This window comes from Stegostoma tigrinum, chromosome 32 (assembly GCF_030684315.1).
Source record: "Stegostoma tigrinum isolate sSteTig4 chromosome 32, sSteTig4.hap1, whole genome shotgun sequence".
NCBI lineage: Eukaryota > Metazoa > Chordata > Chondrichthyes > Orectolobiformes > Stegostomatidae > Stegostoma > Stegostoma tigrinum.
In genome coordinates, this window is record NC_081385.1 from 5,336,429 (window position 1) to 5,364,115 (window position 27,687).

Genomic DNA, 27,687 nt, shown 5'->3' on the forward strand with positions numbered 1-27,687 from the left:
CACAGTAAAATCTCACTAATTGCAATGTGATAATGAGCTGTGTGTCTCTGTGATGTTGATTGAGGGATAAACATTGATCAGGTTACCAGAGGAGGGCTCACCTGCTCTCTAGAACAGCAACATGAGATCCTTTACATCCATTTCAGGGCCTCAGTTTAACATTTTTTTAAAAACGAGGGTGTCACTGGCCAGGCAGCATTTATTGTCCATCCCTAATTGTCCAGAGGGCAGTTAAGAGTCAACCACATTGCTGTGGGTCTGGAGTCACATGTAGGCCAGACCAGGTCAGGATGGCAGTTTCCTTCCCTAAAGGGCATTAGTGAACCAGATGGGTTTTTCCTGATAATCAACACACGGTCATCATTAGATTGTTAATTCCAGATTTTTTACTGAATTTGAATTCCACCATCTGCTATGGCAGGATTCGAACCGGGCTCCCCAGAACATTATCTGGGTCTCTAGATTAACATTCCAGTGATTATACCACCAGGCCATTGCCTCCCCAGACCTGAACATCTGACCTGGAAGACAGTATCTGCATCCCACCCTCTCCCTTTGTGCGGCACTGGTTTATGTCACTGTGGGTTTTGTGCTGCAATGTGAGACTTGTTTTCCACAAATTTCAGTCCACGTGCTCCTGGTTACACTGCGGCCGGCAGCATGCTATACCGTGTAGATATTTTCTCATCAATGTGTTCAGAGGTGGAATTTGAACCAGGGCCTGCTGGCTCAGAGGTGGGGAAACTACCCTCTGCACCTCAAGAGCCCTTAAGGCCATGATTTGATATATTTTCCAGACAATCTGCTCAGAGATGTTCACAATCCTTCGGAGTAGGTGGGACCTGAACCTGGACCTCCTGGCTCAGAGATGGGGACGCTACCCTCTGCACTACAAGAGCCCCTAAGGTGTGGTGTGTAGGCCAACTGTGGCAATTAATTCCACCTGCATATGAAGAAAAGCAAGAACAGGGGAGTCACAGAGCCGCATATGGCACAGGGGAAGGCTATTCAGCCAACGAAGCTGCGCTGATATCCCGCTGCACCCTTCAGTCTCTGATCTATCCCTGTAGCCCTGTGTGCTATATTTTCTCCAGTGCCTGTTCATTCTCCTTTAGCAGTCAATGATCATCTCCACTTCCAGCACACTCACAGGCACAGTGTTCCAGTGCATTGCCATTGGCTGTGTAAAAATAACTCCCACATTCCTCCTGCGTCTATTGCCCAAACCCTGAACCTGTATCACCCCTAGTCCTTGTAACACTCTCTAAAGCTTTTCCTGGTCTGGTTTATCTAAACCTGTCAAACCTTGTCCACCTTAATCTGAGATAACAAGGTGTAGAGCTGGATGAACACAGCAGGCCAAGCGGCATCAGAGGAGCAGGAAAGCTGACGTTTTGGGCCTAGAACCTTCTTCAGAAAAAAGGCCCGAAACGTCAGCCTTCCTGCTCCTCTGATGCTGCTGGGCCTGCTGTGTTCAACCAGCTCTACACCTTGTTATCTGAGATTCTCCAGCATCGGCAGTTTCTAATATCTCTGAAACCATGTTAATCTGATCTCCCTTCAATCACCTTTTGCTCCAAAGAGAACAACCCCCATTGAATTCTGTCACTAATATCTACCCTCATCCCTGGGAACACTCTGATAAATCCCTGCACCCTCTCCAGGACCCTCAGATCCTTCCAAAGCTGTGGTGAACTGATGCACTATTCCAGGCGTGGCCTAACCAGTGCTATTTAAAGGGCTGATTTAACTTGCATTTATATACTGCCTTACCTGTCCTCTGGTAATCCTAATGCTGTTCACAAGCAGAGAGGAACTTGTCTGAGACTCATCGCTGGTACATCGGAGGCAGAAGTGGTTGTGCTGTGGCTGTTGAGAAAATAACGTGTTAATCCAGGTTTTCTCTCCCTTTCCTCATTCTTTACAGAGTCCCAACCCAAGCCTCACGTTCTGTGTGAAGACACATGACCGACTGTATTTTATGGTGGCCCCCACCCCAGAAGCCATGCGGATTTGGATGGATGTGATTGTCACGGGAGCTGAGGGCTACACGCAGTTCATGAGCTGAGGAACAGACAGGACTGGGTTCTTGGGTGGAGTGAGTTAGCATTGAGCCATGGCCTTTGAAAGACTGACATGCTCTGACCCCAGCAGCAAAAGTTATGCTGCCTGTCTTCACTCACTGATTGTCTCTCCATCTACCCCTTTCTCTCTCTCTCTCGCTCGCTCTCCGTCTCGTGTCCTCGCTGTTTGAACAACAGTAAACTGGTCCTGTGTCCCCACAAGGAACCAGCCAATCATTTCCAAAAACACTTTTGCTGGAATTAAAACCAACTCCATTGCAGGCAAGAGAGAAAGCTTAGCCTGCAAACAATAAAGAGGGAGTGAACCTATGCAAAGTCACCCGTGCAGTTGTAATTTTCCAAACAGATGATGGACAGAGGCAAAAGGATTCTTACAAAATGAAATGGAAAGAAGCAAACACAAAAATAAAACTGAACAACCAGCAGAAAACCAGAGGCAGACTGTAAAACAGGAAAAACCTCATCCGCAGACTTCTTTGTGAATCTGCAAACGGGGGTCGATTTGGACTCTGCCAAGATCTGGCACAGGCTACCCACCTTTGATCCGTGAAGAACCCTATGCAGAAACATTCAGTGTCCTGTGTTGGGTGATGCCTCACAAAACATGTGCAAGTGGAATCGTCCTCTTTGCATAGACACATGTGGACTGACCATGGTCATACTTTACACTCTAACACAATCAACTGAACAAGCTGGATGAAGTCTGTAGATGAGGAGGGAGGAAGATTACAGACACTCCCTGATGTGCCTTTCAAACTCTGGTGCAGGGATTTCACATACTCAGACTATGGAGATGTTTTTGGCATTTAGCAGCATTTCTTGGGTGCGAGATCAGGGATTGAAATTGAATATTGAAATTGGTTCCCTTTGATCGAATTTTGATTTTATTGTAGAATTTTCTCAGTTCAATGTTTGCAACAGCTCATCTCCCCAGCGCAGAAGAACTTACCTCAACACCTCGAGTTATTTTGCAGGAGGAGAATAGAATTATGTTTCTCTGTGGATTTTTTTTGTTAATAAGTATCGAGAATCCTCTTAAGCTTCTGTCTCCTGTATCGTGCCATATTTTAGCTTAACACACCAGTAGCCATATCGACTGGCCTTCATTTATTTCTTGCTGATATCAAACTGTGGCCAAAAAGGAAAGGGGATTGAGTTTGGAAGAAACTTGTAAATGTTTCTGAAAGACAAGTGATGAAGTGGGTTGGTGAGATTTGCTGGTTTGTTTTACATGTTGGACTTGTCAATTGGAAAAACATGATCACCTCAGTGAAGATACTCTGGGAGCTGTCTCCTTATCTCAATAACCAAGTGTGATGGTGGCTTAGTGCCCATTGTTGTAGGATGTTGCTTCACCAATTCTGGGCAACAACAGCCCCACTTCAATGCTTGGCATAATCAGTACCAGCTGAGTGGAGACATGCTTGTGGTCCTTGTGTTGACCTCAGTGCCCCTGGGCCAGGTACTGCAAGATCCACCATAGTCCTCACTCCTCGAACACCATCAAAAGGAAGTCAAGAGAGGACGTGTGACTGTCCCTGTGGTTGAATAGTCCACTGCTGCTGTTTGTGCACCCTCTTGAATGATGAGTAGTTGACCCATTCAGCACAGCAAGATCCCAGAGTTCATGGTGACTTTGCCAGGCATCCTGGTAACAAGACCAGACAACATTTCTCATTATTCTGCAGTAACTGTTGTTGATGTGGTTCAGATTTTTGGATGAATAAATTACATTTATATCTTTTACATTTTGGCTTTTTGTTTGGCCCAATTTTGAATTGTGTTGTCAGGATTGCTGTTGCCCAGATCTACAGCGACATCCCATGCCCTGCTCTCCCACTCTCTCCACACACCTGCTCCCTAATATTTCACCTGCACCTCCCCATCTCTGCAACCCCTCATCCCCCATCTTCCTGACCCTTCACCATGTCTTCCTAACACCATGACCCCTCACTTCACCCCGCTCCCACTCCTACATCATACCTACTCACCAAACCCTTGTCCCTCTCCTCCCAACCTTGCCCTCTCTCCCCCCTCATCTCTCACTTTGTCTCTCCCCCACTTTGTCCCCCACCATACCACGAACTTTGGCCATCTCTCCCCTCCACCTCGCCCTCTCTCACTGCCCCCCACCCCGCAACCTCAACCTTCCTCACTTACAACTCATCACTTTGCCCCCCCGTCACCTCTTATCCCCAACCTTTACTCTCTCTTCTTGCCCCACCTCCCCTGCAGTCTGTGGGGTTCCAGTGTTTTCTGAAGTGCTTTCAGGAAGGAGTTTCCAGGATTTGGCTGCAGTGATGGTGAAGGAGTGTGGACACATTTCCAAACGAGGGCAACAGTGAGTCGGATCGAAACGGAGGCATTTCAGGAGAATGACCAACCCATTGTAGGAAGGCCAGCTCTCCCAGACACACAGCAACACATGCACACTGGAAACAGCTAGCAGGCTTCGAGATTTCCCAACAAGCTAATGTTTGAAGCATCCCCAGTTTCTGGGTGGGCTCCTTCTAAAGCTGTATTGCCATGGTTACAGAGTGAACCACACATCATGTTTAACCCTTCATTGTCTGCCTTAAGCAGAATCCCATCTTAAACTGCAGTTATCAGACTCCTCATAATAGAGACTTCTCTTGTTTAAAATATCATTTTCTTAAAACATCCACAAATTAGAATTATTGTTGCATTTGCTTTAGTTTAAACATCACATTTAATTCAGATACTCTGCCTCTAAGTATAGAGGGATTGGGCAGTATCTATTTAATTATCATTAAAAGGGAGCTGAGCAGAGCTTTGTAATATTGAGGTCACATCCATCTGTATAGCAGCTCCCATGGGAACAATGATCTAAGCAGTGTCAAAATGGCCTCGCCAAACTAGGTGGAGAGACAGGGCGAGATAGCAATCAGCTTTGGGGACCTATATTATCAAACACTCCCACATGACAGGAGAAGAGCAGGGTTCCTGTCTTTTTGATGACTCTGTCGTTGCCAAGCCAACTGTCAGACTTCCTGATGAGATCCATCCATTATATACTTCCAGGCCTGTCCCCTCAGAGCTGTATCCCAGTAACAGACTCATCCCCCACAAGTACAGTACCCCAATGATATACAGCTACAGACCTGTCCCCACCAGTACTGTATCCCAGTGTTAGACAGCGACAGATCTGTCCCCACCGGTACTGTACCCCAGTGTGAAACAGTGACAGACCTGTCCCCCATCAGTAATGTACCCCAGTGTTATACAGGGAAAGACCCGTCCCCACTGGAAATGTACCCCAGTGTTATACAGTGACAGACCTGTCCCCACCGGTACTGTACCACAGTGTTATACAGCGACAGACCCGCCCCCACCGGTACTGTACGCCAGTGTTATACCGCGACAGACCTGTCCCCACCACACCTGTACCCCAGTGTTATACAGTGACAGACCTGTCCCCACCGGTACTGTACACCAGTGTTATACCGCGACAGACCTGTCCCCACCACACCTGTACCCCAGTGTTATACAGTGACAGACCTGCCCCCACCGGTCATGTACCCCAGTGTTATACAGTGACAAACCTGTCCCCACCGGTACTGTACCACAGTGTTATACAGTGACAGACCTGTCCCCACCGGTCATGTACCCCAGTGTTATACAGTGACAGACCTGTCCCCACCAGTACTGTACCCCAGTGTTATACAGTGACAGACCTGTCCCCACCAGTACTGTCCCCCAGTGTTATACAGTGACAGACCTGTCCCCACCGGTACTGTACCCCAGTTTCATACAGTGACAGACCTGTCCCCACCAGTACTGTACCCCAGTGTTATACAGTAACAGACCTGTCCCCACCGGTAATGTACCCCAGTGTTATACAGTGACAGACCTGTCCCCACCGGTACTGTACACCAGTGTTATACAGTGACAGACCTGTCCTCACCAGTACTGTACCCCAGTGTTATACAGTGACAGACCCGTCCCCACCAGTACAGTACCCCAGTGTTATACAGTGACAGACCCTGTCCCCACCAGTACTGTACCCCAGTGTTAGACAGTGACAGACCCTGTCCCCACCAGTACTGTACCACAGTGTTATACAGTGACAGACCTGTCCCCACCAGTACTGTACCCCAGTGTTATACAGCAACAGACCTGTCCCCACCAGTACTGTACCCCAGTGTTATACAGTGACAGACCTGTCCCCACCGGTAATGTACCCCAGTGTTATACAGTGACAGACCTGTCCCCACCGGTACTGTACCCAAGTGTTATACAGTGACAGACCTGTTCCGATCATTACTGTACCCCAGTGTTATACAGTGACAGACCTCTCCCCATCGGTAATGTACCCCAATGTTATACCGCGACAGACCAGTCCCCACCGGTAATGTACCCCAATGTTATACAGTGACAGACCTCTCCCCATCGGTAATGTACCCCAGTGTTATACAGTGACAGACCTGTCCCCACCGGTAATGTACCCCAATGTTATACAGTGACAGACCTCTCCCCATCAGTAATGTACCCCAGTGTTATACCGCGACAGACCTATCTCCATCGGTAATGTACCCCAGTGTTATACCGCGACAGACCTATCCCCATCGGTAATGTACCCCAGTGTTATATCGCGACAGACCTGTCCCCACCGGTACTGTTTCCCAGTGTTGTACAGGGACAGACCCGTCCCCACTGGTACTGTACCCCAGTGTTATACAGAGACAGACCCATCCCCTCCGGTACTGGATCCCAGTGTGGCAATTATAAAAGAGTATAGAATTATTAAACCCTGATCTCAACAACATTGTCTCGTTGTTAAAACAAACAAAAACATTAGTTATTTACATGAAAGCATGTTGGAATTCTTCAAAGCCTGGTCATAACTCGATGAAATTGAGGAACCTGAGTTGTGAGGAACTGGAGACACTGCATTTAAAGTCCTGTAGTTGTGGGTTCAGGTATTGCATTGTACTTGTTGACTGTCTTAGTGTTTGGTAAAATAATGACACTTAAAAGACCCTAGTGGCCATAAATTGTTATTTTTATAAATAAAAATTGAAATTAACAAACATTAAACAATCTTTATTGTTCAAACATGTGACAGATTGTAAATTTACTCGTAAAGCCTATCGTACAAACACCTTTCCACATTAAAGCTACAACTGGCTGTTGTAAAACAAGATATATTTGTATTCATACCATTTCAAACCTATTGTGAATTCTATGCTAGGTGTTACAATTGTTAACAGAGACGAGATGAATCATAGAATCTGTACACTGTGGAAGCAGGCCATTTGGCCCAACAAGTCCACACCACCACTCCAAAGAACATCCTCCCCAGACCCACCCCTTCTCTAACATTTTAACCCTTAGTTCCCCATGGCCAATCCACAGCTTTGGAGTGCAGGAGGAAGCCCACACAGACATGGGCTAAACGTGCAAACTCCACATAGACAGTCACCCAAGGCTAGACTTTAACCTGGGTCCCTGGAGCAATGAAGCAGCAGTGCTAACCACTGAGCCACCATGCTGTGCACTAACTTTTCAGTCCAGTTATTCCCTGGTCATAATATGAATTTAATTAGTCTACCCGGTTCAACAGGGCCAATCATGTGCTTTCTTGATATTAGATTTAAAACAAAATGATCCACAAACCTGGTCTTGTTCATAAAAATGTCATTGATTTATTATTAAACAAAAATTATTCAGTGAAGTTGCAAAACTGTTGTCTCCCTCAGTATGTAACATTAAACTATAAATGTTTACCTCTCAAAATATCTGAACGCACAGAGAAATGAATTTCTGTCTGCAGGGATTCACTTTTTTAAAAAAAAACTTGACCAATATGTCTTAGTTCTTGAAGGCAGGTAGTCAGTAGGAAACAAGCGGTTAGCACAAGACATGTGACTAACAAATGTTTCAGAGATAGCAGGAAGTGCAGATGCTGGAGAACCTGAGATAACAAGGTCTAGAGCTGGATGAACACAGCAGGACAAGAAGCATCAGAGGAGCAGGAACGCTGACGTTTCAGGTCTAGACCCTTCTTCAGAAAAGTTTTGAGTTCAAATCTAGCTACAGCAGATGATGGAATTTGAATTCAAGTTGGAAATACCTGGAAATAATAGTCCAACATTGAACATAAATCCATTGTTGATTGGTGGAAAAACCCATCTGCTTCACTAATGCCCTTTTGGGAAGGAAACTGCCATCATTACCTGACCTGGCCTACATGTGACTCCAGACCCACAGCAATGTGGTTGACTCTTAACTGCCCTCTGGGCAATTAGGGATGGGCAATAAATGCTGCCTGGTCAGCGACATCCTCATTCTGTGAATGAGCAAAAAAAATTAAGCTCCTGCGAACATCCGAATGAGGATCAGGAATAGATAACTCAGCCTCTTAAGCCTGTTCCACCACCTTTCAATAAAATTATGACTGATCTGATCATGGCCTCAACGCCACATTCTTGTCTATCCCTGATTTTCATTGTCACCATTTTACTGAGCTAAAGGTGCTATATAAATGGATATAAACAGCTGTTGTCAGTAAGCTCATCAGCAGTGACGCAAGCTCACAGGAGCTTGGGGCTGGTGATAGAGCCTTCTATTTTACATGAGATTCTACACTGGTTGGGACATTGGACACTCAAACTACAACAGGTCGGGGATTCTGGAACAGGTACGTTCCCATCTGTGAGGGAGTGAAAGTTTGGAACTGGTTTCCCAACTCTGCAAACCGGTTAAACACACCCGACGATTTCTTGATCTGAGCACCACATTCTATTTAATTCCTCATTTCTGTAAAACAAGCCTCAAACAACCACAAACAAATGTTTCTGTGTAAAATCTTACGCAGTTCAAGCGTGGCAATATCATAAAGAGAAATGTTTCTGTGGCAGCTTTCATAACCATAGAACATCTCAAATGTCTTTTCACCACTGAGGTACGATTACTGATGCAGGAAGCATAGCAGCCAATTTACACACAGCAAGCTCCCACAGTGTAAGACCATAAACCATTGGAGCAGAACTAGGCCGTTCAGCCCATTGAGTCTGCGTCACCATTCAAAGAGATCTTGGCTGATCTGATAATCCTCAACTCCATTTTCCTGCCTTTTCCCCTTCATCTCGATTCCTTTGATAGAAAAAATTGTCAATCTCATCCCTAAACATATCAATTTTTTAAAAAATCAAAAAAGCTGTTTTTATAATGTTGGTTGGCAGATAGATATTGACCAGGAAACCAGGAAAAAAATCCGTTATTCTTCAAATATGGCTGTGGGACCATTCATTGACCTCCTGGCTTTAACTAGTCATCTAGAACACAGTGGCTCTAACAGTGCAGCGCTCCCCCAGCACTGACCCTCCAACAGCGCCCACTCCCTCAGCACTGACCCTCCGACAGTGCGGCGCCCCCTCAGTCCTGACCCTCCAACAATGTGGCACTCTGAGTACTGCACTGGAGAGTGAGTCTGGCTGAGGGGTCAGGTCCTGGATTCAACAGAGATTAAGTCTATGATCTGCCAAGTCAGAGACAAAGGTGGTACTGAGTCACAGGGGATTATTTAACAGTCATAACCTTGGATTATCAAACACTTGAAACTTTTTGGATAATGCAATTCTCTTCTGATGGCAATCATGTGTTACCTTGCGGTAAAAGGTGAGGATGCATCAGGGAGACTGGAGGCTGATGGGGGGTGGTCTCTGCTGATTCTCCGGCCAAACACAAACCCAAAGCAATCAATGCTGATGGTCACAGCACCCATGCCACAACTTCACTGCTTCACCACTGGGTGGCACACTTGCCCAGAAAAATATTTTAATATTTTAAAGGTTTTTCTTTGAGCAACCGTAAACCAAGGTTTGGTTTTAATCCGGTATAATTCTGAAAAAGGAATTAACCGCAATTATCCTGAAATGATCATCTACCCACAAGACTAGTGTCTAAGTTTGGTTCTAAATTGCTTGAGCATCAGTGACCATGCCTTCAGATGTCTGAACTCTGAAATTCTCTCTTTAAAACTTCCCACTTTCCACTCCTTCAAGACATTCTTTAAAACCTACTCTTTGACCAAACTTTCAATGACCTGTACCAATCTTACATTTCTCAGTGTCAATATTTTTAATCAAATCCTTGTGTGAAGGTCCTTCGGGCATTTTATGAAATGAAAGGCACTACATAAATGCAGTTCCGTTTCCCTTTATTCTTCCATGGGACATAGCTGTCCCCAATTGAACTGCGTGGAAGTTAGAGTCCACCTCATTGCCATGGGTTTGGAGTCACATGTAGGATACAGCAGATAATGACCATAAGATTTCCTCCCCGACAGACATTCATGAAGCACGTGGGCCAGAATTGCATGCAGCCCCTGGTCAGTGGAGGCGTTGGTGAAAACATTGGGAGAATTGCATGAGATTGTCAGTAAGGACTGTCCCAACATCAAGCCCAAACATCCCATTTTCAAAACATTACGGACCAGACCAATCCCCGTCAAGATATATTAAGAAAAGAGCCTAGACCCAAACTTTTTCTTATTTTAAAGGTAAGTGTGAGGCATTGCTTTCCAGATGTAATTCCATTGTTAAACTATAAGTGTTAAAGCAAAACGCACTTCATTCATACACAATAGTTATAAAAGCAACAAAAGAAAGAAGAAACTAGAATAACTTAACCCTACTGGAAAACTTAATAGAATAATAGATCATTCAACTACTAAACAGTTATTATACAAATATAGTAACATCCCATTAACACACCCTTAGCAAAGACAATTTCAGTAAAACAGATAGTGTCAGAGGCAGTTCTCCAATCCAGGAGGAAAAACATCAAGAGGAAACTCAGAGAGTAGCAAGGAAAGATATACTGCAGCTTCCAAACCCAACTTCAAGACCCCAGGAACTGCCACTGAAAAACTTAAACTAATGATCTTGATTTTGTGGGAGCTTGACCCCATCCATTCAGGCTGTTTCTATTGTTCCAAATTCTAAAACAAACCCAAAGGCCTCAACATCTGTTTACTTTATTGGATTCAAACAGACAGCTGGGTACCTCTGTCTTAAAACCTCTCTTCAAAAACAATTACAGGACAAAATGCCCCTCTCTAAATTCAGTATCATCACACGACCAGGAGTTGAACAGTGAGATGAGATTCTCTCTGGTGAGTGGCAAGAGACTTATTGTGTTAGTATCCTCACTATGCTGTCATTGGGCCTCATTGATATCCAGTTTCTCATTACCACCCCCAGTTAGAAACCAGACAGTGAAAATTCCCAACTCGACATTCCGAGCAGATACCCGGTGACTCCAGCTCACCGTCTGCTCCTCCAGTCTTCCATCAGTCACCGATGTCTCAGGGCACACTCCACTGGCAGTGACCACACAGCACCCTCCTCCTCCCCGCTGTTCACCTGGAGCTCCAGGTCCCTGTTGGCATTGATGCCAATGCCCCTGGGGTGCAGAATGCTTGAGGCAATTGACGGGCACCTTGCAGAGCAGTTGTGGGCTGCCATCCCTTGACTGTGTAAATAACTGAGCTTTAAAGATAGTGCCAGTGGCAGGAATTTCAGCAAAGTCCAGGCAGTGGTGAATACCTGCCCTTGGAGTGTGTGGGAGAACAGGACAGGCAGTGCCAGGGGGCTGGGTGTGTAGTGAATGAGGCACATTCAAAAAGAAGGCGTGAGAAACTCTGTATAAAACTCACCAAAATTGACAATTAAACCAATTTCTGGTAAGATTCAGACCCTTGGGCCTTCATAGCGATGTTAAGACCATAAGAAGTAGGAGCAGGAGTAAGCTGTTGGGCCCCTCGAGCCTGCACCATCACTCAATAGAATTGTGGCTGACCCAACCTTCCTCATGTTCACTTTCCTGCCCTTTCCCTGTAACCCATAATCCCCTGACTGATCAAGAATCTATTTCAACCTCAAATATACACAAAGACTCTGCACGCACCCCACCCCCCCACCAACCACCCCGCACCCCCAGCTCTCTGTGGAAGAGCTCCAAAGACTCATAATGCTCAGAGAGAAGAATTTCCTCCACCAGTCTCAAACTGGTGATCAGCCAATCAATGATGGTTGTCCTGGTCACTATTACTGAGGCTAGCTTTATATAGCAGGTTTACTGTTGCTAGGACTAGTCATCTCTTTCTCTCTCGCTACCCGTTACATTACCTGTCTGCTTTCAATCTTGATAAGGTTGAGATTGGAAGCAGTAGCTTAGGTCACCTGTTGATACGAGATTAACAATTCCAGTGAAGTTGCACTGTGTATGTTAGTGACAGATATAAAAAAAACAACAGAACCCATCCCTCCTGTGTGTTTTGTAAAAGGAAAAGTAAATGGCCTCATGCAGAAAATGATTGTTACACACTGATATTTATAGGTGCGTTAAGCTGGGGGTATCTGTGGTTCCTAGTGACAAACACTTTCTTGAATGCACTCTCTCGTAAACACCACAGAGAATTATTGTGAGATTTAACATGATCCCAGATTTCCAGCTGTCGATTGCGAAGTGTACGGAGCTGGTTTATAATAATCCGATCCCAAATTCTATCCAGGTTAAAACTTCAAATGTGGCATTTCATGTCAATGTTTCCAAGAAGATTGGCATAGATGATACCTTCATTTATGTCCAATTTTACAGCACGTTGCTGTATGATTACACTTCTGCAACCTTTGAACAGCAAGTTACATCCTATAGCATTCCTTTAACTTTCACCACCCTTCAGCAGGCAAAGAATTTGGACAGAGTCCGTTTTATTTGACCAAACCCAGGTATACAGCTCTGATGAAAAATAAATAAAGATTATCTGGGTGTTAGTAACTGCAGCTTTCCTTTGCCTTCCTGAGATTTCATTTGATATCATGTTGTAGGTTTGAAACTTGACTGAGTTGCCAGTCGAGACTGTTCTAACATGTTCTGATGTCAGTCCCTTGGAGTTTCTCACAACCTTGAGCCAGATTTCTAGGGGGCCATTTATGAATAGACTCGGCCTGATGGTAAAGCTGCAGAATGGCATTTTCTGTGGGAGCATACAATTCTGAGCTGTAAAGGTTTCAACTCCTAGCAGAGTATTACTGAGGTCGGAGCTACTGAGATTGGGGTTGATTAGCCTGGATGGTTAGTGTTGTAACTCCAAGAGAGTGGGTTCAATTCCTGCACCAGCTGAGGTTACTCTCCTTCTCAACCTCTCCCATCCCTGACTTTGGTAGCCCTCAGGTTAAACCACCCGCTGTTATTTCTCCCTAATGAGAAAGTAGCCTATGGTCTGATAAGATTATGTTGACTTTACTTTTACACCAGAAATTCACCTATCCTTTCATTAGATTCCCAACTCCATAGAAAACACAACTAACTTGCATTTATTTAAACTTTTAACTCATAAAACACCCAAAAGCATTTAACAGGGCTATTAGCAGACGTACATTTGACAGTAACCTGAAACTGGCAGAAGTTTCTAAGGAACGTCTGAAAACAAGGTGTGGAGCTGGATGAACACAGCAGGCCAAGCAGCATCAGATGAGCAGGAAAGCTTGATGTTTCAGGCCTAGACCCTTCATCAGAAGTAGGGGAGGGGAAGGGGGTTTGAAAATCGAGCAGTTTCAAGGCTGAAGAGATTACGAGAGAGTTGCAGATGGACTGAGATCCCCTGAGGTTTGTCCGGACGGAGGAAGGTAACTTCTTCAGGGTAGGCATCCTTAGAAGAGGCTTCGCCGTGAGGTTAGAATTGTATCAGAGATAATGGGAACTGCAGATGCTGGAGAATCCGAGATAACAAGGTGTGGAACTGGATGAACACAGCAGGCCAAGCAGCATCTTAGTAGCAGGAAAGCTGATTTTTCGGGCCTAGACCCTTCATCAGAGATGGGGGAGGGTCATGTCTGTAGGAGCATAGAGAGGATGGGAGATTCAGGAAGGGAATTCCAGAGTTTAGTGTCGGTGCAGGTAATGGCATGGCCATGAATGGAGGAATATGCAAGGAGCCACAATTGGAGGATGTGGAGATCACAGACAGTTGTGGATACAGAAGGGATTACAGAGATGGGGAACGGTAACACCCAGAGAAGATTTAAAATACAAGGGTTGGAATGACTAAGTAAATCACTTGATATCCAGAGTCCACTTCCAGCATCAAAGAGTATTGCTGTTACACCTCTGGGGGTCGAAAAGCTTTTTCACTGCACAAAAGAAAGGCACAAACTTTTATACATTTGTTTTCAGCCCTCCTTTGTCTATTACAAACCGGTCGTATTACTGATTGTTTACTTAAGCATCCAATCGAGTTAATCATGTGACTGCACAGCCAATGATGGGCGACTCAATGGATAACCTGCGGTCTTCCCATATTCTCATGATGTTTACCAGCTATCCTTCTGACCTCTCCTTGGGTTCTCACTATGCATTTTATTCAACCACATCCCAATCCTGCTGACTTCTTCAGCTGCTATTCAATCCTCTATCCTGGCAGAATGGGGCCTTCTCCCTACTGTCTAAAGCTGTCTGTCCATAGGAATTCAGTTAAACCCCTTGCTGCTAGTTCATTGGCTGCATTTCGAATTTATAGGTGTATTTAATGCATAGTGATAATTACTTGAAGGGTCTTAATTATTCTGGGATCAGATTTTTTACGCTAATCTTTCCTAAACAACAAATTTTGGTGAAAGGGGCCTCTATCAGTGTTTCTCAAGGGTATTCTTTATCAAGACAGTCTCAGTGCCTAAAGCCAACTGTCTACAGAAATCCAATTCAATCCCCATGTTAAAATTACTATCATATATATATGTGTCTATATATAGATGTGATTACAATCACATAAAGGGTCCTCATAAATATGAGTCACATTTTTCCCCTTCTGTCCCATATTAAACAGCAAACTTCAACTTAGCTCACAAGAAGGGCTTCCCTAATCGAAAGGGGTGGCCACATTTTTGCTTCTTCTATTATGAATGTAAGAGCGATGACCTTAATGTGTGATTGCACTGAGACACTTTATCATCTTAACAAAAACCAAGATAACTGGGGATGCTGGAAATCAGAAACAAAAACAGAAATTGCTGGTAAAGCTCAGCAGGACCGGCAGCATTTGTGGAGAGAGTTCTGAGGAAGGGTCACTAGACCTGAAATGTTAACTCTGATTTCTCTGCTGCCAGACCTGCTGAGCTTTTCCAGCAATTTTGGTTTTTGTTTCTTTATCTGATTGCTATAAGTACAAAGACCACAATTCCGTTGTGTAAATTACTGCTTCAGCTAACAACCTTCTTTGGTTATTTTTATGTCATCTAAAAATGGCAGGCTGCCATTTTATGTTAACTAAGGACCGTGGGCAGCCATTTTATTTTAACTAGGCTCAATGGTCAGCCATTTTATATTAGAAAGGGCGAAGGGCAGCCCTAACATTTATAAAGGGGAAGGAAAGATAAGAATAGTCAACATTGAGAGAAATGTTTATGTAAAGTCTCTGTTATAAACTTTCAGAATAATTGTAGTCTCTTTATCTAAATTTATTCCTCACAGTTTTCGTTTCATTTTTTGCCCTAACAAGGATAAGACTATTAACAGCAGGGTAGTCAGGGAACCGGTGTGAGTGTACGTCAATGAGCATCCAGCTGATGGACAAACAGGATTTTAGAACATAGAACATAGAACAGTACAGCACAGAACAGGCCCTTCAGCCCACGATGTTGTGCCGACCATTGATCCTCATGTATGCACCCTCACCTTTCATTTTGAGTGAATCATTTAAGTTTTGGATAAGTTCAAGCTTACAGATATAGCCCGTTTAGGAGGTCCAGTGTAAAATAGAGAGCGGCTATGGTGGCGCACAGCGCTAGGGATCGGAGTTTGATTTCAGCCTCTGGCTACTGTTTGTGCAGAGTTTGCACATTCTCCCCGCGTCTGCCTGGATTTCCACCAGATTCTCCAGTTTCCTCCCACAGTCCAAAGACGTGCAAATTAGGTGGATTGACCATGGGAAACTGATTGTAGGAATGTGTAGGTTTGGTGGATCAGCCATGGGACATGAGGTGTTATGGGGATAGGACAGGGGTCTAGGGCTGGGTGGAATGCTTTCAGAGAGGCATTGCAGGCTTGATGGACCAAACAACCTCTTTCCACACTGTAAGGATTCTATGACAAGATGAATCAGGGAGAATTGTTGAATGTCAAACATGGGCCTTCATACGGAAGTTATGACTAAGGGGGTTTGGGGGATTCCTGAGTAAGGAAAGCCAATAGCTGAAATGCTTGCTCTTTGAACTCTGTGAGACACAGCTTACCTAAGTTAATGGGCATCTCATCAGTTTGTGGCTGTAATATAATCAGTGTTACAGTGTACAAAATGAGGCAACCAGTTTGTGCATAAGAGATAGCATTGAGATAAATGGCCAGCAATCTGTATTTTAGTGATAGGAGAAAGCACGAACTGTAGATGTTGGAGTCAGAGTCAACACAGCGTGGACTTGGAGGGACTCGGCAGTTTGGGCAGGGTTAGAGGAGCAGGAAAGTTGACGTTTGGGATTTACACCCTGATGAAGGCTGTAAACCCGAAACATCGACTTTCCTGCTCCTCTGATGCTGCCTGACCTGCCGAGTCCCCTCCAGCTCCACGCTGTGTTGACTGTATTTTAGCCATGTAATTTGAGGGATAAATATTGTCCAGGACAGATGGGAGAATTACCCAGCCAGCGGATCTTTTATACTTACCTAAGACTGAGCTGGGAGATGGCCTTCCAGGTTGCTCACTTAGCTGGCTCCTGTTGACATATAAGTTGCAGTCTGGTGAGCGAATAGCAAGAGGCTTTATTAAACAGAAGGATATGTGCTAAGAGAAAACATCTTACTTGGAAGCCTACAGACACAAACTGCAGTTCTATCATCTGCACATACTAACTGGATAAAAAACATTTAAAGAGGCGGCCACGTCTGGAGGTGTTGAAACCAACGTGAAGTCCAGACAATTGCAAATATCTTTCACACAGCACATTTTTGGGAAGGGGATGTCTGTCTCTAGTCCAGCAGATGGAGGCACTGAGCCTGTAAACAGCAGTCAACGTCACCACAAATCCTTTCATGCCCTTGAAAAGTGAGGGAACTGTACTTCATTTATGTCACAGGATCAAGAGGCAGCGGCCTGTCACTCGTAAAGTTTTGTAGTTTGTTTAAAGAAAGATCTCTTTCTGGTCTTGGATGTATCCCTCTCCTCGCTCAGTAGAAACTAAAGAAGATATTCTCCTGAATTCGAGTAGAAGGAAGGTAGAGTCAGATTGTATTTCATTGTAAATTGTCACTGTCAGCCGTGAACCATATGTTACATTTTTATGGTTGAGGTTTTGCATGAATTTTGCATGCGCTAAGAAATGATTCATTCCAGATGGAAAATCTATCCTAAAGTGCCTCTGTGATGATAACACACAGATTCGTAAAAGTGGAAGGTGACTTGATAAGGAGTTTTTACAAACAACATGCACAGTTTGCTTGGTTTGATAAATTGAAAAATAGAACATGAAGGCAAACAGATGAAATTGGATTAATTGATAAATTGCAGGTTAGACCTTGGCTGGGCCATTGTGAACAATCGAGGCACCACATTTCAAGAAGATTATGAAGCCTTTCAAAAGGCTAAGATGAGATTTACCAGGAAGTTACAAGAGGAGTTCAAAAAAATTCAGACTGGAACAGAGCAGATTAAGACGACACTCAGAGAGATTTTCAAGGATAATGAGCAGTTTTGACAGAGAGAGAATAGCATTCCCTCCGCTCAGTGCACCGCTAATTCGAGGCTTATGGATTTAAAACTGCTGATAAAAGATGCTGACCAGGGGCTGCAGAGAACCTCTACAATCTGGAGCTTTCAGGATCTGCAATGTTCAACCTGAAAAGGGTGAGGAACTCTTGACAGCTTTCCTCCAAATCATTGCCCAATTCCTTTGTGGAAGCTACCCCTGAATCTGTGTCCACCCCCCTATCAGGCACCAAATTCCAAATGCCAACCATTTGTGTCAAGAATACTTTCGCCTCAATGTTGCCTCATAACTTGGCCAACCACCTTGCACCTGCATTGACTAACTATCCTTCAGCCTGTGTTTCTCTCTAGTATTTTCTCAATGTAAATCCTTTGAAACGCAACAAAACTCCTTTGACAGCACCTTCCAAACCCACTTCCATCTCGAAGGACAAAGGCAACAGATATGTAGGAACATCAGCACAAGCAAATTCCCCTCCAAACCACTCACCATCCTGACTTGGAAATATATCGCCGTTCCTTCATTAATACTGGGTCACAATCCTGGAATTTCCTCCCTGCGGGCACTGTGGGTCTACCTAATGCAGGTGGACTGCAGCAGTTCACGAAGGCAGCTCACGCCCACCTTCTCAAGGGGCACCTAGGGACAGGCAGTAAATACTGGCCCCGCCAGCAACGCCCACATCCCATAAATGAATAAAAACATGTTAATGTTGGACTATTAGGAATAGCGTGGGAATCTCTCTTCCTAAAGTATATGAAACTGTAGTTCTGAGTGTCCTGTCAGGTACGAGGGCCAGGTGTGAGCTCCGTACAACTCTTACGATGAAAAAGACAAACTGGCAATTAAGTAGCAGTTTTCACTTTCTCAGAATGTCCCACCGAGCTTCTTAGCCACAAAACAGAAGTTTCTGGAAAAGCTAAGCGGGTCTGGCAGCATCTGTGAAGAAAAAAGTCAGAGTTAACGTTTCATGTCCAATGACCCTTTTTTGGAACTGCCTTCTAACTTGGTAATTTGTAAATTCAACATAGATTCATCGAGTCATACAGTTTGGAAACAGACCCTTCGATCCAACCAGTCCATGCCGAACATAGTCCCAAACTAAACTAGTCCCATCTGCACGGCCCTGGCCCTTATCCCTTCAAACCTTTCCTGTTCATATACTTATCCAAATGTCTTTTAAACGTTGTAATTTTACCATGTCGTTCATTCCAGACATGAACCACCCTCTGTGTAATAACTTTGCCTCATGTCTTTTTTGAATCTCTCTCCTCTCACCCTAAAAAATGTGCCCCCCAGTCTTGAAATCCCCCATCCTAGGGAAAAGACAACTGCTATGAACTCTATCCATGCCTTTTATTATCTCATAAACTCCTAGCAGGTCACCTCGCAACCTCTTACATTCCAGTGAAGTGTCCCAGCCTATTCAGCCTTCCCTAATAACTCAAACCGTCCATACCTGGCAACATCCTGAACTCTGTCCAGCTTAATGATATGCTTCCTATAACTGAGCGACAAAAACTGGACACAGTATTCTAGAAAAGGCCTCGCCAATGTTCTATACAACCTCAACATGACGTCCCAACTCCTGTACTCAAGGGACTGAGCAATGAAGGCAAGCGCGCCAAATGCCTTTTTAACTGCCCTGTCCACATGCAAGCTTCAAAGAATTATGTACCTTCACCCCTAGGTCCCCCTGTTCTGTAACCCTACCATTAAATGTATAAGCCCTGCCCCTGTTTCTTGTACCAAACTACAATACCTCACTTTTATCCAGATTGAACTCCTTCTGCCATTTTTCAGCCCATTGACCCATTTGATCAAGATCCCTCTGTAATCTTAGAAAACCTTCTTCACTGTCTACTATGCCACCAATTTTGGTGCCATCCGCAAACTTACTAACCATGCCTTCTATATTCTCATCCAAATCATTAATATAAATGACAAACAAAGGAGGACCCAGCACCAATCCCTGTGGCACACCACTGGTCACAGGCCTCCAGTCCAAAAAGCTACCCTCCACCACCACTCTCTATCTTCTGCCATTATGTTTGCACCATGTTTGATTTGTACACAGTAACATCCCACAAATAGCACTGACCTTAATGCCCGGTTTACCTGTGCTGAGAGAATATGGTTGGTCAGAATAGCAGGAGGGTTACAGGAGGATGGGTTACCTTCCTTACAGCCTCAGCTGTAGCCTGGGTCTTGGTTTAACATCTCATCCAAAAGACAGCAACTCCAATAGTGAAACCTAGAGCAAGTGATTTTTTTTAGATAACAGCATTCTCTCCCGGAGGTGGAATGACTTTCGACTTTAAGATCTAGACGTTTACTTACCTTTCAGAGATGATGGGAACTGCAGATGCTGGAAATTCCAAGATAATAAAATGTGAGGCTGGATGAACACAGCAGGCCAAGCAGCATCTCAGGAGCACAAAAGCTGACGTTTCGGGCCTAGACCCTTCATCAGAGAGGGGGATGGGGGGAGGGAACTGGAATAAATAGGGAGAGAGGGGGAGGCGGACCGAAGATGGAGAGTAAAGAAGATAGGTGGAGAGAGTGTACTTACCTTTTGCTGTTTTTTAAAAATGTTCTATTTTTTTCGTTGTGGTTTTGTAACCGAGATGGTGTCAGAGAATGATGACTGTGTACACTTTTCACTGTATTCACATATGTCTATACTTGAGTACACATGACAATAAAATATAATCTTAATTTGCTCCTAAGCAAGTGGGAAGGGAAATGATCCACCTCAGCTACAACTCCTGAAGACAATTAACGTCCTTTAATAACTGTGAGAACAGAGACACTCTGGGGAATGACCCATATATTGATTTTTTTTGAAAATCACAGTCTCCCTTTCGCTGTAAAGTACAATGGGTAATGAACACTAAGCATACAGCTTTATTTTTTTTCTGACTAAATAGAGAAGCTGGGGGACACTATTCAAGACTATTCCACCATTAATTGCTGACTGTCATATTAAACCCAGCCAACATATCTTGTCCCATAACTGGATGCAAAATTGGAATGCACTGAATAAGAGAGACAGTAACAACATGGGTACAAAATTAGCTGAATGACAGGAACCAGAGAACAGTGGCGAATGATTCCTTTTGGTGTTGGAGGAAGGTTTATAGTAGAGATTGCCAGGATCATGCTAGAAATCACAGTGGGTCAGGCAGCATCCGTGAGTGAAAGCAAGCTGATGTTTCCAATCGGAGTGACTCTTCATCAGAGCCAAACAGTCATCTGGACTGGAAACATTAGCTTATCTCTCTCCACAGATGCTGCCTGATCCGCTCTGACTTCCAGCATTTACTATTTTCTGTCCAGATTTCAGCGTCTGCAGTAATTTGCTCCATCATTGTTTGGATCCTGCTCCTTGTGATGTATTTTACTGAGACTGACCTGGGTGTTCAGGGCAAGATTTTTGCAAACGATATAAGGAAAGTCATGGGAACTGGTTTGGCCTCAACTGGAACGTTGCTTCAAGACCTGGACACCATATGCCAAGAAGAAACATAGGAACAGGAATAGGCCATTCAGCAAGTTGAGCATAGTCCACCATTTAATATGATCATGACTGATGGAACACCTCAATGCCTTTTACTCACACTACCCTCAGAACTCCTTATCTTCTTTTTCTTTATTCATTCATGTGAGTGTCACTGACCAGGCAGCATTTATTACCCATCCCTAATTGCCCAGAGAGCAGTTAAGAGTCAACCATATTGCTGTTGGTCTGGAGTCACATGTAGGCCAGACCAGGCAAGGATGGCAGTCTCCTCCCCTAAACGATATTGGTGAACCAGATGGGTTCTTCCAACAATCTACAATGGATTCATGGTCATCATTAGATTCTTAATTCTAGATATTTATCAAATTCAAATTCCACACTCTGCCATGACAGGATTCAAACCCGGGTCCCCAGAACATTAGAGATAATGGGAACTGCAGATACTGGAGAATCCAGATATTAAAGTGTGGAGCTGGATGAACACAGCAGGCCAAGCAACATCTCAGGAGCACAAAAGCTGACGTTTCGGGTCTGGATGAAGGGTCTAGGCCCGACACGTCCGCTTTTGTGCTCCTGAGATGCTGCTTGGCCTGCTGTGTTCATCCAGCTTCACACTTTATTATCCCCAGAACATTATCTGGGTCTCTGGATTAACAGAGCAATGATAACACCGCTATGCCATTGCCTCCCCTGTGTCCCCTTTATGTCATTGGTAATCAGAAAGCTATTCATCCCTACTTTAAACACTCTCAAACACTAAGCTTCCAAAGTCCTCTGGGGTACAGAAATCCAAAGATTTACAACTCTCTGAGTAAAACCATTCTCCTCATCTCAGTCCAAAATGGCAACACCCTATTTTTAAATCATGCCCCTGAAGCATCCTACCTGCATTTACCTTGTCTATCCCTGTAAGTATTTTGTATCTCCCAATGCGCACGGCAGGTGACTGGGGTCTGGAATGAGCTGCCTGAGTGTGTAGTGGAGGGGGCCCCAATTGAGGGAGCATTATCTGAACAGGAAGAATGCGCAGGGTTACATGGAGAAAGCAGGGGAGTAAACATTATAGATAATAGGAACTGCAGATGCTGGAGAACCTGAGATAACAAGGTGTAGAGCTGGATGAACACAGCAGGCCGAGCAGCATCTTAGGAGCAGGAAAGCTGGTGTTTCAGGCCTAGACCCTCTAGGCCTGAAACGTCAGCCTTCCTAATCCTAAAATGCTGCCTGGCCTGCTGTGTTCATCCAGCTCTACATCTTGCTATCTCCAGTAAGCATTACAGGCAAGTTATTCTTGCAGAGAGCTAGCACAGGCACAATGGGCCAAAGAGTGTATTTCCTTGTTGTACCCATTCTGTGTTTTTAGGATTCTGTAGATCTTTTGTCAATTATCTTCAATCTGTGTCCATTGGTCACTTACTCTCCTGTCACCGAAAGCAGTTTCTCTTCCTCAATTGGAAACTTTTATGAGGTTAAACCTCAATCTCCCTTACCCTCTCACTCTCAGATAAACAAGTTCAGCCTTCCCAAACAGAATTTTGGTATTTATTGCAAAAGGAATCATGTATAAAAGTAGAGAATTGCTGCTGTAACTTTACAAGGTATTACTGAGACCATACTTGGAATATTACAAAGAGTTTTGGTCTCCTTCCTCAAAGGGGTATGCAGTTGAAAGCTGTTCAGAGCAGGTTCACTTAAATTGATTCCAAGGATGAAGAGTTTGTCTTATGAAGAGAGTTTTTGGCCTTAACTTTTTGGAGTTTAGAAGAATGAGAGGAGATTTAATTGAGGTATATAAGATGCAAAAGGGGATCAACAATGTATCATAGAGTGGATGTTTTATCTTGTGGGGCAATCTAAAATGAGAGGTCATAGTTTTAGGATAAGGATTAGTAGATTTAAAACAGAGATGAGAAAGAATTCCTTTTCTCAAAGGGTCATGAATCTGTGGAATTCACAATGTTAGAGGGTGGTGGATGCCAAGACACGGAATACATTTAAAGAAGAGACAAATTTTTAATCAGTAACAGGTTGAAGGGTCATAGGGAGTGGGCGGGAACGCGGAGGCGAGCTGAGATGGGACTACTAATTACCTACAGTCTCACCAATGTCTCATCTGGAGTACTGTGGCCAGTTTAGGTCACCCTGTTATAGGAAGTATATTATTAAGCTGGAGAGCTTTCAGAAGCGATTTACGAGGAATGGAAGATTTGAGTCATAAGGGGAGGCCAGGACTTTTTTGCCACCAAATGAGGTTGAGGTAGGACCTTCTAGAAGTTTATACAATCATAAGGGGTATAGAAAAGGTGAGTGGCGGGCGCCTTTTCCATGGGGTGGGTGAGTTCAAGACCAGAGGGTATATTTTTAAGGTGACAGGAGAAAGGTTTAAACTAAACATGAGGGCAATTTTTTTACACAATGGTTCATGTGTGGAATGAACTTCCAGAGGAAGTGAAGAACAAGAACAAAGAACAAAGAAAATTACGCCAATCAAGATCCTCTGTCTAAACCTGTCATCTATTTTCTAAGGGTCTGTATCTCTTTGCTCCATGCCCATCCATGTACCTGTCCAGATATACGGTAAAAGACAGTATTGTGACTGCGTCTACCACCTCCGCTGGCAACGCATTCCAGGCACCCACCACCCTCTGTGTAAAGAACTTTCCACGCATATCTCCCCTGACCTTTCCTCCTCTCACTTTGAACTCATGACCCCTAGTAATTGAGTACCCTACTCTGGGAAAAAGCTTTTTGCTATCCACTCTGGCTGTACCCCTCATGATTTTGTAGACCTCAATCAGGTCCCCCCTCAATCTCCGTCTTTCTAAAGTAAATAATCCTCATCTACTCAACCTTTCTTCATAGCTAGCACCTGCCATACCAGGCAACATCCTGGTGAACCTCCTCTGCACCCTCTCCAAAGCATCCACATCCTTTTGGTAATGTGGCAACCAGAACTGCATGCAGTACTCCAAATGTGACCAAACCAAAGTCCTATACAACTGCAACATGACCTGCCAACTCTTGCACTCAATACCCCGCCCAATGAAGGAAAGCATGCCATATGCCTTCTTGACTACCCTACTGACCTGCATTGCCACCTTCAGGGAACAATGGACCTGAACACCCAGATCTCTCTGAACATCAATTTTCCCCAGGACTTGTCCATTTACTGTATAGTTTGCTCGTGAATTAGATCTTCCAAAATGCATCACCTTGCATTGCCCGGATTGAACTCCGTCTGCCATTTATCTGCCCAACTCTCCAGTCTATCTATATTTTGCTGTAATCTCTGACAGTCCCCTTCACTATCAGCTACTCCAACAAACTCCATGACATCTGCAAACTTGCTGATCAGACCACCTGTACCTTCCTCCAAATCATTTATGTATATCACAAACAACAGTGGTCCCAGCACAGATCCCTGTGGAACACCACTGGTCACAGGCCTCCAATTTGAGAAACCCCCTTCCACTACTCTGTCTCCTGTTGCACAGCCAGTTTTTTTTAATCCACAAGTGGTTACAATGTTCAAAAGACTTTTGGGTAAGTACATGAGCATGAAATGTTCGGAGAAGTATGGGTCAAGTGCAGGCAGTTGGGAATAGTTTAATTTGGGAACATGGTTGGCGGAGATTGGTTGTGCTGAAGGGTCTGTTTCTATGCTGTATGACTCTGAGATTTGCCCTGATTGTATTGAATGCAGGAGCAGGTTTGAGGGGCTGAATGGCTTACTGTTGCTCCTAGTTCTTACGTTCTTCCCATTTTTCCAACTGAACTCTTTCATCCCTGGGATTATTTTAAGAAACCTTCTCTTGAACCTCTCTAAAACTTTGACATTTTTCTTAGTACCCAGTAGCCAGATGGTCATCTCTTAGTCCTCCAGATTGTGGCTGGGTGGGTGTATTTCACAGTCCTTCATCTGCTCCCTCCAACCTTTGGTCACTCATCCTCATTTGGGGTGGGGCAGGGCAATCAGAAAGTAAACGGATTCATCATTGTTCACTTGGAAGGTCTTTGAATGTTGGTCTGCCCACATCCACCTTCAATGGTCAAGCTAAAAGGTACATTCATCTCTTGTGATGCAGTGGAGCAGAAGGCCTGGCTTCAAGTCTGACCTTCTCCAGAATTGACTCATAACCCCAATGAAAACTAATTGCTGAAGATGCACAGGAGCAATTACGGAGAGAGAGACAGAGAGAAGTGAGCAAGTTTCTGTTCACAGTTTGATGTGACTGTTCTTCATCATTGGTCTAAAAGATTAATTTAAAATATCAGCAGCTTATTTTGAGAGTAGTAAGCTGTTACCAAGAACTGTGCTACCTTCCCCACGAGAGGAAAAGACTTGCAGCTGTCATTAATGAATCCTCATTTCTTGAATGGATTCTCCAGGAAATTTTTGGATAAACAATCAATTTTAAACACTTGGCAACGCTGGAGGGAAAAAAAAGGATTACACAATAATAGCTATTGTGCTCAAATGATTGCCAGTGATTGCTTTCAGACAGTAAATTCAGTATCGCAGATTTATAGTGCTCTGGGGAGAGAGTGGATAATAGTTTGATACACGCACACAGTGGGCTGAATGGCCTCCGGTTGTGCATGTATTAATCGTCACGCAGGATGAGGAAAAAGCGAAAAGTAGAACCAAATTGAGGAAGTTGACACTTGCAAGCTGAGTAGCTTTCTGTGCTGCACAGATTTTGACAGGAAGTTTGAGGCGGGGGGGGGGAAATCACAGAAGGAGACGGTGACGAACAGGGCAAAGTCTACAACTGGACTGGACTAGGTGGCGTTAACCAGAAGCCAGCATTAACTAACCATGAAGCAGCTTTAATTAATGACTTCCGCCTCTAGAGGAGCATTCCAGAGCCCCGTTAGCATCTCAGGCAAGATGAGTTTAACCCTCGGTCAGATTCGCTGTTACCCTGCCTGACTGAGAGTTGGGAGCTCTTTTCTGCCTCTGCTGGGCCTTGTGCTGCAGAACCGCAGGGAAACTGTTAACTCGAGGTAACTTTCTGAAAGGTTTGAGCTGTTGTCTCAAACTACTAGAAGTTTGTGTGAAGTTTCTTTCCTTCCTTTTGCAAAAACTTTTAAGTAAAATTAGTATTCCTTTAGTCGTTTGAGAATGAGCACTCGAGATGTTTGCTTTAAATAAAGATCCCATTTCCCTCCATCTCCATTCCTGTGCCCCGCTGTAATTTTCCGCGTTAGGGAATTAATTCTCCTGTGGTTCCGTAATTAGCGCCCCCCCCCTTCTGTTTGGAGTTACACATCCGCCCCCCCCCCCCCCCCTCCAATCGGGGAGTGCTGCACTGTCGAAGGCACGGTTTTTCCGGGTGAGATGCGCGCTGTCTGTGTGTTTGCCCCGTTGCAGAGCATTAGGTGGTATCTGCTCAGTATTTATCCTTTCACCTACATCTTCAGGTGGAGAACGGAGAAAGACAGACCTGACCCGGAGTGGGTCAGACAGGAGCTTGAATCCACTTCAACTGCAACAGAGATCGAAAACCATTTGTCTTCCCACCCCACTCCCGGGCTATTGGTCTGCGTTTGGCAAACTGGAGCCCTGTGGATTTGAGTTGCAGTGAAGACGTACCTGTTCCCAAATGTGAGTCTGGTTGTATGGATAGTGATGACAGGAGCTCCAATTTCTTTCCATTTCATAATGGTAAATCACTCCGACTCTTGCTGACTGCCATTGGCATCTGTTAGAAGGATTTACAAGTCTGTGAACACACCTCCCTTGTTCATCTTCATCTTGTTCTAGAGTGGAATTGGAACCCGGAATGTCTAGCTTAAGCACAAATCCCTGAACCATAGCAACAGCTGCTCTCCAAAATGTACTTGGTTGACTTTGGGACAGCACAAGAGGGGTCCTGACAGAGGTGTATAAGGTTTATAAGGGACATGGATATGGTGGATGTAAAACTAGTTTCCCCATTAGTAGAGAGGTCAATAAATTTTAAGAGATAGCAGGCTAACAGGGGAGTTCAGAGTCAAAGGGATCGCAGGGGACTGAGTTGGATGATCAGCTATTATGTTGAATGGTGGAGCAGGCTAATGGTGTGCCCCTATTTCCTATGTAAGAGAAATATTTTAACTCTGGTGTGAGTCTGGAATTCACTGCTTGAAAGGGTAGCCAAGTCAGATACTATTGTGACATTTTGCTGGTGTTTAGATATTCACTTGTCTTTGGGGATATGAATTAGAGCTGGAAAATGGGATTAGTGTAGTCCGACTTTTGACTGGTGCAGACATGGGCCAAGTGGCCTCCTGTGCTGTTAAAGCCAGTGACACTGTGAAAGATGCCGTAGAGGTCAATTCTTTCTCTCAAGTTGATTCCTACTGTTTCAAA

The 27,687-nt window shown here is 44.4% G+C and overlaps 2 protein-coding genes across 4 annotated transcripts in view; both read left to right on the forward strand.

Annotated features, from left to right (window-relative positions):
• Window positions 1–3,830, forward strand: part of phldb1b (pleckstrin homology-like domain, family B, member 1b) — a 368,925-nt gene extending 365,095 nt beyond the window's left edge. For both annotated transcript variants that reach the window (XM_048562077.2, XM_059639124.1), the window contains one exon: window positions 1,928–3,830. In XM_048562077.2, the coding sequence (XP_048418034.1) occupies window positions 1,928–2,068 (141 nt within the window). In that variant the 3' untranslated portion in view covers window positions 2,069–3,830. The remainder of the gene's footprint in view (window positions 1–1,927) is intronic.
• Window positions 3,831–17,229: 13,399 nt separating this feature from the next.
• The window catches only part of nlrx1 (NLR family member X1), a 42,449-nt gene continuing 31,991 nt past the window's right edge, over window positions 17,230–27,687 (forward strand). Inside the window, exon 1 of one of the 2 annotated variants that reach the window (XM_048561930.2) lies at window positions 17,230–17,318. The gene's annotated coding sequence lies outside the window, so the exon portion shown is untranslated. Of the gene's footprint in view, window positions 17,319–26,085; window positions 26,340–27,687 lie in introns of those variants that run through there. The other variant, XM_048561929.2, reaches the window with a different exon arrangement.